The sequence below is a fragment of the Hippocampus guttulatus genome, chromosome 7 (genome assembly GCF_054856545.1).
Source record: "Hippocampus guttulatus isolate MCC_2025c chromosome 7, RoL_Hgut_1.0, whole genome shotgun sequence".
Classification (NCBI taxonomy): Eukaryota; Metazoa; Chordata; class Actinopteri; order Syngnathiformes; family Syngnathidae; genus Hippocampus; species Hippocampus guttulatus.
In genome coordinates, this window is record NC_141267.1 from 18,752,735 (window position 1) to 18,765,570 (window position 12,836).

The following is a 12,836-nucleotide window of genomic DNA, read 5'->3' on the forward strand; positions in this document are numbered from 1 at the left end:
AAGTATTCTATTGTGAAATGTCCAACCGGATGACTTTCATTTTGAGGGGCCGTTGTTTCCTCAGTGACCTGGTCATTTTACTTTGAAAATCTGACAGGAAACGTTACGCGTGCATGTTGTCTGGACGAAAAGTTAACTATGGGTACGTGGTAGGTAACGCATCCAGGGCATTTTGTTTGCTAAACCAGTATTTTCAAGAATAACGTTCCCGCAGGCGCCTGGGTAGCGGCTCGGACGCTCCGGCGATGGCTCCTCGAAGGTCGGACTCGGCGAAGAGAAGCGGCGGCGTTCGGGCCCCCGACTTTCGGAGCTCGGGTTCAGCGGCGCGCCGACACTCCGCCGCGGTGCTGCCGTCCGTGCTGACGTTCCTGGTGATCGTCGCATCCGGAGGCCTGCTGCTCATGATCGAGAAAGGAATGCTCAGCGGCGTCGAGACGCCTCCGCCCCGGGGAAGCAGGAGACTGGCTGTCGGCCGGCACACCGGCCAACCGGAGCGGGCGACGGATGACGTGGAGTCGCAGGTAAGGGCTGGAGCCCATCCGCGGCGATCGGGACAATTTGTACACTTCTGCTCGCTCGTGAGTGGTGGTATTATTAGATAGTGCTACATAAGCGGAGATGGCTAAAGTTAAAAATTATATTGTTAAATAGGGTAAAGGCAGATGTAGTCGTTCGACTACCTTAGTCACATAGCACAGACTTGAAAGTACAAAAGTAAAAATCATGTGCAAAATCAGATGTGGCAAAAGTAGCCACACTCTGAACTCCAAGTATAAGTACAGTTACTTGTGTAAAAAAAAACCAGTTGGAAGCACTGCTTCAACTCCTGTAACTTACTGGAAGTAAAAAAAAAACTGTGAGATCTCAAGTAAAAATTTTCTATTCAATTCGGCATGGTACCAGAGCTGACAAAAGTACTCACATGTATTGAACTAGGAGTACAGATTAGTATATATTTATATATATATTTAACTGTCAGTTATATACACTGCCTGTTTTGTTAACTTCGCACTTGACATCTTTGTCTTGTATCTGTTCAAAATTTGCGCAGTTCTCAGTGAAACGAAATTAATCCACTGGATACTGTCAAAACATATTCTCATACCTTTGGTTCACAAACCAATTCTAAGCTGAACCGTTGAAAATTTTAAAAAGCCATTGAAAATTGAAAAAATATGGAAATCCCTTGCAGTTTCCTTTTTTTTTTTTTTTTAATGCTGACTACAACTACTGCGAGTCTTACCGCAAGCATTTTTGCAACCCCCAAGCTCTGCCCCCATCTAATAACAAAAGCCGTAGTCAGTATCGGTGCCAGAGGAGAGGTCAGTGACATCCAATATCCAAAATAACAGCATGCAATGGTGCATGCAATCTAATAATGTGAAACAGTAACAATATTAACAAAATAGATGTTGGTTAGAAAATGTGTGCATATTGCGACCAGATGTGTTTTGCAAGTCAAAAGTTGTCTAAAACAAGTTTTGCTGTGCCCAACCAGAGGATGGAAAAATGCTCATAATATCAGGGACCAGCACTCTGGCCCGGTGAGGACAAATTGGAAATCTTATTGGTTTTGGAAACATAGTTCAAGTTACACTGGCCAGCGCAGCAGATTGTGAAGGTCCTGGGCAGAATTAGACTGACATGGCAACACGGAGGTTGAAATCTGATTTTCTCCCCCCAAAATTTCCACCTAAAAACACTGTGGCCAGCAGATAGCAGCATCGGGTCTCTTTTTGATGAGATCACCATGGAACAAAGCAATGTGGATGCTTGTGAACATGGCAGACATCTTGAAATTTGAAAGGTTCCAAGCAGTTTGTGATTGACCCAAGTGGTCACGTTAAATCTACTACCAAGAGTGTCATAAAAGAGATGAAAGATGGCGGGTATGATTTCAATTTAGAAGTAATGACGTGTATGTGCACGTCATTGCACGACCACTGTGCATACATCACACGCACACCCTACTAAATACTACTACTGCTAAATAGTGAACAATTTGTTTGTTTTGTTGTTGGTATTTAACAAAAGCAGAGTTCAACTTTTTTTTTTGTGATGAGTTTGTAGTCTCAATGTTAACAAAGATCAGTCAGAATGCTTCAAATTGGTTGGCACTCAATTTTCTTTTCTAATGGTTGGCATGGAAAGAGTGAAGAAAATAGACCGCTTGCAATAACATGGAAGTCAAAAATGCTCACCCGAGATCCGTGTTGTTCAGATCCTCCGGGACATCCGAAACCGGACCATGACGTCCATGTGCAGCCAGAAGAACATGCCGCGCAGCCTGTGGTCGCTGACGCCGCAGCAGAGGAAGACGCTGCTGCAGCACGTGCTGGTCAACGACGAGTACCGCTTCCTGTACTGCTACGTGCCCAAGGTGGCCTGCTCCAACTGGAAACGCGTGCTGAAGGTGCTGGGCGGCGCCTTGGAGAGCGTGGACGTCAAGATCAAGATGGACCATCGCAACGACTTGACTTTTCTGTCCTCGCTCAAGCCGGAGGGGATCCGCTACCGGCTGCAGCACTACTTCAAGTTCATGTTCGTGCGCGAGCCCATGGAGCGCCTGCTCTCCGCCTACAGGAACAAGTTCGGCGAGATCGAGTCGTACCAGCGCAAGTACGGCGCCGAGATCGTCAAGCGATACCGCAAGAGCCGCGGCGGCAAGAGCTCGCGCGTGACCGGCGACGACGTCACCTTCGCGGAGTTCGTCCGCTACCTTCTGGACGAGGACGTGGAGCGGATGAACGAGCACTGGATGCCCATGTACAACCTGTGCCAGCCCTGCGCGCTGCGCTACGACTTCATCGGATCTTACGAGCACCTGGAGCGGGACGCCGAGTTCGTGCTGCGCAGCGTCGGCGTGCCGCCCCACGTCGGCTTCCCGGCGAGGCAGTCGTGGTACAAACCGGTCACGGCGGAGACGCTGCACTACTACCTGTGCAGCCTGCCGCAGAAGCTCCTGAGGGAGCTCCTGCCCAAGTACATTCTAGACTTCTCCCTCTTCGCGTATCCGCTCCCCAACACGACCACTGAGCATTGCCGGTATTAGTAAAATAAAAGTCAACTGGCTTAGTGTTTTTTAAAAGACTAGTTTGGGCAGAAGGCCCATTTCATGGCTGGTCTTCTGTAAATGTGTACTGTGTTCTATTTTTCTACTTTTCTATAAAGACTGTCCACATTTTGACCCAAGACGTCTTGTGACTTTTATTTGGCTAAGCCACGCACACCAAACAGAGTGTCAGCAGCTTGCGGATTATTTTTGCTCAGCTTCCACGTTTTGTAGCGTGAGGGAAATAATTCTTTTCATCCTGTGCTGAATTTTAACCACTTAGTGACATTTCAAATGTTTATCATTTATTGATTAAGGGACAGAACATCCGTCAAAGTCACTCTAAAAGTTATGATAATGTGCATATTATTCAGTAAAATTAATATTTGATCACCGAGCAATACCTGTTAGTACTCAGTGGAGAACAGTGCTGAGATATTTTTTTGTTGGTCACTTGGTTTTTTAGGACACTTGCTTTAAATTCCCAAGTCCAGGGTTTTTCTATTGGGCTGAGGTCTAGACTCTTGACTCAGCCGTCTCATGGCCGGCCGTTAGATATTAAATGTGATGGGCTCAATTTTCACGAGGAGTGCAGGACTGGCGCAGGGCGCGACGTACACCTACGCAGGGGTGTGCTAGACCGGGTTCGGGTATTTTCACAGAGGCACGAAGCTTAGCGTAGAAAATAAAACCGTTTTGCGATGTGTGCGTGAATGTTCAAAATGCACTGGAAGGCGATCTCCACAGTGTGGGTGATTCAAAGTTGGTCAGGGAGATCACAGATCAGTTAAATTGGCACTTGGGAGACGACCGCCTCCTACCCCAATTCTTGGTGGCTATGTTTGCATTTCTGACTTGATATTCGCTGGCAAGCGTAAGACGCGGCTGTACATGTTCTTACGTGTCACACTCGTGCAGCCCAAATTTTGGCTGAGTTGTCCTGGGATCAAATATTTATTCCACCCCACATTTACGCATATTTTGATTGATGTTCTGTCAAATACCCTAATCGGTAAACAACCACAAAAATGAGAGACTGTTCATGCAAACATTGCCTGTACAGCCAATAAATATTTTCTGTTGTTGAAAAATTTGAGCCTATGAACTCACTTGACATCATTTCCTATGAGAAGTCAATCGGCGTCTGCGCAATCGCAATCGACGTCAGAGGTTCCGTTATTAAGACGCTGACGATATCGCTTCGTTCGTGATGGTGACGTCGCGTCAGCGTACAGGTTTTTAGTCCTATGCGGTTGTCCATGTAAACATTTAAAAGATGGGAGCGCTTCTAAAAATAAACACCATATATATAAAAAGGAACTCTGTGATAAATAGATGAAGTGCTAAAAAAATGCCCTGGCATCTACGGCAACGCGTCGACATTTTCCCTATATGACTCCAAAGCCAAGTCCTCATAGACGGAGCTCCTGCCGTCTTATCTAAGAAGCCAAAAAAAAAGTCACCGACAATGAAGACAGTTTACGGCCTCATTAAAAGTCCGGTAAGGGAGGGCTCCTCTTATGTCGTGCGCTCCAGTCAGCAGCTCGAAAGCATCATTTTTGGAAGGCGGTCTCGCTGCAAGTCAGTCCCTGAAGCTCACGTGTCTGAAAGGATGACAAGATGCCACAGGGGTTAGAATAGATTTGTTTTGTTTTTTTCACTGTAGTTAGTTTTCGTTTTGACTTATTTTTGTGATTGAGTTAGGTTTAATGAGTTTTTAGAGCATGTTTGTTGCTGGACTTTAGTTTTTATTCATTTTAGATTTAGCTTTAGATTTTTTTTTAAATGCATGCAGTATTTGAGTGTTAGATTTTTCTTTTTTTTTAAAGGTGACTAAATAGTGCGTTGTCCAGTAAATACTATTGTCAAATGACTGTTTGACCTTCCTTCTGTATGGATGTAGAGCAATACCAATAATAAATACATACATACATTTAAAATTGACCCCAAAAAGCTCATGTATGATATTGACAAAGGCAAAAAAAAGTGTAATTTCCCTATAATTATAGTTAGTTTTCTTTTTTTTTTAAGTCTTTTCGTTTTCACTTTACTTTATTAACAAGAATGTTTTTTTCCTTCAATTTTTAGTTTTTGCCAACAATTCTAACTTTGGCTACCAGAAAAGCCTGTTGGACGAGTTGGCGAGTCGTCGACATCACCCCAGTTTGTACATAGGTGAGTAAAATGGACAATAAAATGATTTGTGTTTGGCTATATGTCCTCAGGATGCGCCATTTGCACACTAATTCACAAGTTTCAACTCAGCAGCTTACAGATGAAGTGCTGCCGCCACGAGTGAAAATACGATCCACGTTTTACTGGGTATGTGCTCCCCCCCATCTGAGTTTTGCCATAATTAATGAAAGCCATACTCAACATGGAGGAAGGATTACTTGCATTCCACAGGCTAATTTCAGCAAAGCCGATAAGTATGTGTGCGCTGTAATTTGATCCTCTATTATTTTGACAGAGTCGTACAAACACACCAGTTTTAAAATGTGTGTGTGGGGAGCGGGGGGAGGGGACAATATATCTCCTTGATGTGTTACAACGGGGACTGCGTGAAAGGGATCAGCCTCGCGACTCACTGCTCCCCGGTCGATCTAGCGTTTGTTCGGTTGTTCATCTCCATCTGTCGCTGAGGCGCTTGAGGATTGGCCACCTCGCTCGCACGGTTGCAGTCGCCACTGCACAAAGACCAAAACGTTAGCGGCAATTTTAAATGAACCGCTTTCGTGACAAAGATGGATTACAGCAGTCGAAAAGGTGAAGTCTATTCACGTTCTTGTCAATTATAGGAGAGGTTTCCAAACTACAGCATTGGGGGTGGGGTGGGGGGGGGCATTCGCGGCCCGCCATCAATCTTTCAGCAGCCTGAGGTATACAGTAAATATTCTCAAATACGGACGTGTTTGCGCTGTCCAATTTGTCCTGATAAAAGAAATTCCTCATTTGGGAAATGAGCATGGTACATGAACCTGCAAGTATGTTGACAAAATGCACGTGTAACAACACAATCAATAAAATACAAAAATATACTGTCCAAAACCTGTTTATATAACAAAAATTGCAATACAGGTGTATCCAAAAAGAATCACAACAATAAAATACGTACAGTATTTTAATGTTTATTTTTTTGTGTTGGGAAAAAATGTGTCTTTTGGATTGTTTTGTTGGATGCATTCTTTGGTTTATGACAATGTTTGCCTGCGTGTCATACAGTTTTCTTGCTAGTTGCAAGTAACTGTCCCGTTGATCACCGATGTCTGGTAATTCTTGTGCATACTGAATGATTTTTGTTGCCATTTGCATTGCTTCCTTGCTGGATGGTGGCTTGTCATCAGGAGTTGAATCGATGACTTGTTTTGTTTTTTTAAAGTTTCGTAGATTTGGGTCTTTCCGACTCCAAGTGTCTGCTGGAGGGTTTTAACTTTGTGTCCAGCCTCGCTCAAACGGATGCATTTCACTCGCTCCGTTCCAGTCATTACAGTTCTTTACGTTTCGATGCCATGATCTACACGACGTAAGTGAATAAAGTTTAAATCTTTCGCAATTACAGTAAAACGCACGCCAATAAAAGGTCACTGACACGTCTTCGTTTCGAATCTGATGAATGAAAACGGCGAAGCAAACACGTTTCTTCGGTCGTGTCGAGTGGGTGCTGCTTTTAAGCCATTGCCGCGTTCTACAGGACGTAAGTGAATAAAGTTAAAATCATTCACAATTACAGTAAAGCGCACGCCAATAAAAACTCACTTACACGTCGTCGTTTCGAATCTGATGATCAAAAAACGCGAAGTGAAAACGTGTCTCAGCGTTGTTTTCTTTCCGTCGCACCGGGTGGGCGTTACGTGTATTTAGGCTCCCGCGGTATTACGCCTCCATCCGGGTTACGGCTAGTGGAATTTCCGCTTACGTAAGTTCCGGTAACACGTAATATCGTAGTCAAAATGTTAATGCATAGGTTTTTATTACGGGTGAAGGATATTCCTTTTCATAGAATTCCGGGGATGGGAATATTTACTGTATACGAAAAATGACATTTGAGACGGCCTGCAAGGCTGGTTTAAAAAAAAAGCAAATAAATAAATAAATAGAGGGTGAAGGTGGACGGAGTGAGAAGGGAATAAAAAAAATCGTTTTGTTGTCGTCGCGCTTTCACAGATTTGTACATACGTACTCCCAAAAAGTTCGGGATATTTAGCAGCCAAAAGAGTTTGCCTTACGTCATGTTCTCCGCTGGGGCGGTGAGCCTGTCTCGCAGCGCCCTCAGTTTGGCCTCCCTGTCGCTGACCTTCTGAAGAGCGGCGGCGAGCAGCGTCTCGAGGTTGCGCACGGTCGCCTTCTCACTCTCCAGTTGTTTTTTAACCTGGAGAACAAACAGAATTAGACTGCCATGTTTTTTTGAACTCACTGAAGAATAACTGTGCTTATTAATCGTGATTTCTATATCACATAATCAAATTCTTTTTTTTTTTGCAAACTTGCGCAGTCGTGCCCACCAGGTCAAGCTCGATGCTTTTGGATGTAAGGGCACACGCGGCGAGCTCCTTGTCCGTGTCCAGTCTAGCGCAGCCCTCCCGGATGCAGGCCAGGTCAGAGAGGAGAGCGGCCGGCCCATCCTGGGCTTTGCGCAGCTCAACGCCAATGGCGGCAATCAGGTCCTCCACCTGCTGCAGCCTCCGCTCCCGCTCTTGCAGGTCCGATTGGGCCGCTCGCAGGCGCGCCACCAGCTCGAAATTCTCCTGATCCTGTGGTTGACACATCAAAGTCAGCTGACACCCCAGCGGATTCATTTCTCTTTTAGGGACTGCTGAGTTTGAGGTCCTCAAAAGTGCACCCCCATGACCTGAGCAAATTCGTTGACTTGTGCTGTGACAACTCCATCTTGGAAATTTGCCCAAATTCCTCAGTTGTAAGCTTCTTTTTATTTATTTTTTGTTGCCTGAATCTCCTCATGTCGGCAGTGTCAAATTTCGATGAGCGTTTTGAGGATTTCATGTCATCACATGAACAAAATTCTGACTTCAATACTATTCCTGCAGGAAGTATGTCAGGACCGGTACTGAAAAGGAGACTTCGGGGAAAAAAACCCTGAAACATCAGTAAAAGTAGTATAGTAACGCTCAATTGTGAATTATAATTCCGATGTGAGTGGAGCACGGTCTATAAAGTTTGAGGAGCATTTTAAGTACCGTATTGGCCCGAATATAAGACGGTGTTTTTTTGCATTGAAATAAGACTGTAAAAGTGGGGGTCGTCTTATATTCAGGGTCTAGACATTATACCCATTCACGACGCTAGATGGCGCCAGATATCATTGAAGCGAATGCTGAACTTGACTCCCCAGGCCAAAGCGAACCCCTGTCACGAAGAATAAAAATAAAAATAGCGGTAGCACGAAGAAGAAAAATAAAAACTAGCAGTAAGAAAGAAAAGAGAAGAAAATAATAGAACAGATCACACAAAATGGAGAAACGTAGCGACAATCTGGGGAAATGTGGGTCGAACATCGGCCATGTTAACCGGCAGCTGAGAAGTTATGATGTCATTTACATTTCAAAAACAGAAGCCATTCATTTACGAATGTGATTGCACTTTAGTTTACATATTTAAATGTTCAGATATTAAGATTTGAATGAGGCAAAATAACTGCTCAAATATATTGTTAGAATCATTTGTTTCAGATGTACTGTAATTATTTTCTGTATAAACATTTTTTTGCTGTTCAAAAAGTCTTTTTTCAAACTTGAGTCTTGAAAAAGAGGGGGGTCGTCTTATAATCAGGGCCGTCTTATATTCGGGCCAATACGGTACCTTTGTCCTCAGCAGGTCCTCGACCCTGTACATTGCGTTGGCGTAAGAGTGCACGCTCAGCTTGAGTTCATCCCGCTCGCGCAGGACCACCTCCATCCCAGCGTGTGCAGCCTTGAGGAGAGAAAATACAACTTGCTGTTATGGCCCCCGACCCCTCAAAACATAAAGAAATAAATAAACAGAAGCAAGAAAAATAATCCACAGATGATTATTATTACTTGCTTCTCTTTGGTCAGTGCGGTCAGGTCATCTTGCAACCTCATGTTCTCTCGAACAATGCTTTCTTGGGGGTCATGCAGCCGTTGTGGCGGGGCGGCGAGATCCCTCTCCTGGCTTTTTGGCAAACCCTGCAGTTGACTGAAACAAACAAAAAAAAGATACAAACATTCATACAACTTTACTGTAGACAGAAATAATCTCCACCGGGGTTAAATTGAAAACTATTCACACCGCGAGGAATGTTTTCAGTGATATAAATCCTTGAATAAACTTCCGAGTATCACGGCATCTTATTTGAAAAACAAACTTTAGCGCGTGAGCTGCTTTCCTCCGCTTTGTTGCAGCCGCCGCCTCCTCCTCCTTCTCTGCGTCCTGAAGCCGCTCGGCAGGCTGATAGTCCCATCGCGGCTCCGCATTCCACTTGGCGTCTCTCAGCAGCGAGAGCTGTGAACGCAACTCCAGCCTCTCTCGCTCCAGCTTCAACACAGAACACACACGCGCGCACACATCAATCGGCAAGCGTTGATGGGCATTTCCATGCTAGCCATAAGGTGTCAAAGCGCATCTGATTGGACACTTTGCCTCTTTCGGCACAACTGGAACACTTCTGCGGTAGATGAGTCGTCGCAGGTCAACTCCAACCATGACGAGCTAGGCATTTGGAGTGTTTTACAAGGGCTCAAATGTGTTGAAACAATCAGACTTACGTTCTGGACGGCATTTTCCAGGTCAATAATCCGATCCAATCCGATTATAGTACCTGAATTCGTCTCTTGGGGCTCCTGAAAATACAAAAACACAACAGGCGGGGTGAGTTCTTGAGGTTGATCCATATAATTAAATGTCTGGCAAGTTTTTATTCTGAAGTTTTGAACACAACAAAGACAGGATCTCACCGCTCTCATTTTTACAAGGTTATCCTCTAAATCTTTAATGACTTCCTGTTGACTTATAATGACCTCCTGTGGAGAAAAGTGAGGACAAAAACAAAACACTTAGTTTGTAACGTACAGAATTTTCGTCACCTTTTTCTTTTTCCTCACTTTGGAAGCGGACAAGTTCCGGTAAGCGATATCCAGCACTCGCTTCTTGTCCATCTTGGTCTGCTTGATCATGTTGTTCTTTTGCGTCAGCTCTCGACACAGTTCAATGTTCTTCAGGGAGAGGTCGGCCACTTCGGTGGAGGACTTGTTCTGTAGTGCCTCCAGCTTCTGCTCCAGCGTCCTGTTGCTCTCTTGCAGATACTCGATCTGTGTTGATCATTTGCAAAGTATTCGGGGTCATTGGAACGTGCGGTGATTGTTGCACCAATAAAAAAAATTATAATAACCCCCCCCCCCAAAAAAAAACACGAAAAAGAAATATAGTTTTTTTTAATTAAAAAAATCTACAGGAATATTTTTTTTAGAAGGCAGGTTTTCTTGAGACTATATTAACATTTTTTTCAAAGAATAAAGGTGTCTTTTCTGGAATAAAAGTTGTGATTATTAAATTTACTTGTTAAATTGGAAGGTTTATATTACAACTTAACCTTGGAAAAATATGACAATAAAATATATTGGACCCCCGCTTTACATGACAATTGGGAGCAGGCCGGGCCACGAATAGAGAAGAGTATAATTGACAGCTATTGAAAATTAAATGTTTTTTGAAACTGCCCAAAAATAATTTAAAAAAATGTTTTTTTCATTTAAACAAAATCACTGTATAGGCGAATGTGTAATTTGTGATTTTTTTTCTCTAAGATTCAACTCAGAGGCACGTATGGTAGTTAGCTACCAAGTACGTTTGCAAGTTAATTGAATTGAGATCATCATTATTTCAGTATGTATTACTTTTTGTGACATTATAGTATGTCGGTGTGCCGTGACATTTTTTTTTCTAACGCAAAATATGTGCCTTGGCTCAAGAAAGGCTGATCTAGATTTGGCCACGCGTGTTAAGAGCAATAAGAAGACACTGCGATTTTTTTTTCCAGGCTTCTCCTATTTTAAAAATCAGTTGAGCAAGACGTCAAAAAGCAATCCGCGTGCACCACACTTTACCTGAAGGGTAAGGTAGGCAATCAGTTTCTTATTGGTGTTGTTCTGAGCATCCAAAGAGATGGCGTCACGAGGTCCATGAAGTGCATGATTCAGATTATCAATCTTTTTGTCCCTCTCGGCCACCTACAACAAGTGTTTGTTTGGGGAGGATTCAGTGACAACATGAACACTCGTACAACCAGTAGCTTTAACTTACTTGGATAAGTAAGAGTTTTATACACCCGTGGGCATTGTCCAGGTCAGATTTGACTTTGCTGACGTCTTCCTGCAACCCGAGAAGCCTACAAAAATAAAATGGCAAAGAAATCAAGCGGGTGCTGGACAAAATCGGCATACAGTGGAACCTCAATGTTATTCTTTTAATTGTATTTAATAAATATAAAATGAATATTTGTCATTTGAACATTCTTTTTCCTGGTGTTGTATTTTTTTCAAGTATTTGTATATTTTTGTACTGTTTGGCATAGTAATACATATAAAATACATTGGAATTTTTTGTAAAATGGATTTGTCATTTAATAGTTGTGCTGCTTGGTCAAATCAATTGGTGTTGTGTGTAATCTCGGTAGTATATTTGTTCAGGTTGAACTTTTTTTTTGCGGGGAATGCATGGAATTGGGTCAGAACCCATTAAGCAAGAAACACTTTGGATTCTCATCAAACCTTCCATCAGCCACCGGGTGTCGTTCATCTCCATATGAATGATCAGGCGATTTGGGTGGAGGCTGATTCGGAGCGGGTATGACTTCATGGGTCTGCATTCTCTGTGGCATCTGAAAGCAATACCGAGCTGGTTTCCACATGACAAAAAAAAAATGTGACAGGTACATAATGCGGTTTATTGACGTTTCATCCATGCATTTAATGTTCAATGAAGACATAATCCTCCATTTGTTCTTTTTTTTTAGGGCAAGATAAGCCGTTTCAAAGACTTGGGGAAATCATCATTAAAAAAAAAGTAGTAAGAAAGTCATTTTGCAACTAAAACAGTGTGTCCAAACAACGCCACATCTGCCATTTGTGACCCGCCTTCAGTTTTTAACCCCTACTAGAATCTCTGCCTTGTTTTCTGACGAACACTTAGGCTGACTACTCTACGGTATTTAATGTCATGTTGGTGGTACTTGGTGTAAATGGATGATAAACCCCACGATATTACAAATGACATTGTGTGCATAATAGAGCAGATCTCAAACTCTAAGCCCCATGGAGACTTGGGAAAGTACAACAACAAGGTTTGCATGATTGTGTTTCATCAAATTAATAATTGGAGAGCATTTTAATTGTACCTCTGGTGACATAGGCCTGCTGCCACTTCACAATATTTTCTTCCCCGGACGGTTGAGGCTGCCCCCTCCCGTGAGGTGACAGCGCAGCGACATCACTGCTTTTCTCTGGATTTCTCCGGATACCCAGTTGACAGTTCCGAAAGTGGACGTGAGTGTATTCCAGCCCAGGCCGCCCCCCGCTGCTTTCCATTAACAGCGCCGCCGTCCAGTGACGAAAATACACAGTCGACGTCACGCTAAATAGTTAAGAATATATGTACATTTTTATACTAACAGGCCACATGAAGAAAAAAACGAAAGCGACAGTGTTAGCCCGCAGATAAAAGGTTGGCAAATATTTACGGCGAGCGTAGCGTAACGTCATCGGCTAACTAACATAATTAAACTGGCCAGCGATTCGAATAATGTGACAGG

The 12,836-nt window shown here is 43.4% G+C and overlaps 2 protein-coding genes across 2 annotated transcripts; one reads left to right on the forward strand and one right to left on the reverse strand.

The window, feature by feature from the left end:
* Positions 1 to 3,192, forward strand: chst14 (carbohydrate (N-acetylgalactosamine 4-0) sulfotransferase 14). The gene is made up of 3 exons (XM_086115143.1): positions 1 to 142; positions 215 to 521; positions 2,222 to 3,192. The coding sequence occupies exons 1-3, from the start codon at positions 114 to 116 to the stop codon at positions 3,050 to 3,052; spliced, it is 1,167 nt and encodes a 388-aa protein (XP_085971269.1). The 5' UTR covers positions 1 to 113; the 3' UTR covers positions 3,053 to 3,192.
* Positions 3,193 to 3,218: 26 nt separating this feature from the next.
* On the reverse strand, positions 3,219 to 11,898 carry LOC147202833 (uncharacterized). Its single transcript, XM_086115144.1, has 13 exons — positions 11,797 to 11,898; positions 11,330 to 11,414; positions 11,134 to 11,256; positions 10,132 to 10,338; positions 9,985 to 10,050; positions 9,796 to 9,870; positions 9,396 to 9,565; positions 9,088 to 9,226; positions 8,870 to 8,980; positions 7,555 to 7,803; positions 7,279 to 7,421; positions 5,641 to 5,739; positions 3,219 to 4,656 (listed from the first exon to the last, which is right to left on the reverse strand). The coding sequence occupies exons 1-13, from the start codon at positions 11,892 to 11,894 to the stop codon at positions 4,635 to 4,637; spliced, it is 1,587 nt and encodes a 528-aa protein (XP_085971270.1). The 5' UTR covers positions 11,895 to 11,898; the 3' UTR covers positions 3,219 to 4,634.
* Between the last annotated feature and the right edge of the window lie 938 nt (positions 11,899 to 12,836).

What these genes read in the sequence shown, in the direction of transcription:
- LOC147202833 (XM_086115144.1), bottom strand. Translation starts at nt 11,894, where the DNA reads ATGCAGACCCATGAAGTCATACCCGCTCCGAATCAGCCTCCACCCAAA. An exon ending in CACTGACCAAAGAGAAGCAA is followed by an intron (nt 8,981 to 9,087) that starts GTAATAATAATC and finishes TCTCTCCTCAAG; the next exon opens with GCTGCACACGCTGGGATGGA. An exon ending in GCTAGATCGACCGGGGAGCA is followed by an intron (nt 4,657 to 5,640) that starts GTGAGTCGCGAG and finishes TCATCCTTTCAG; the next exon opens with ACACGTGAGCTTCAGGGACT.
- chst14 (XM_086115143.1), top strand. Translation starts at nt 114, where the DNA reads ATGTTGTCTGGACGAAAAGTTAACTATGG. An exon ending in GGACGAAAAGTTAACTATGG is followed by an intron (nt 143 to 214) that starts GTACGTGGTAGG and finishes ACGTTCCCGCAG; the next exon opens with GCGCCTGGGTAGCGGCTCGG. An exon ending in CGGATGACGTGGAGTCGCAG is followed by an intron (nt 522 to 2,221) that starts GTAAGGGCTGGA and finishes CGTGTTGTTCAG; the next exon opens with ATCCTCCGGGACATCCGAAA.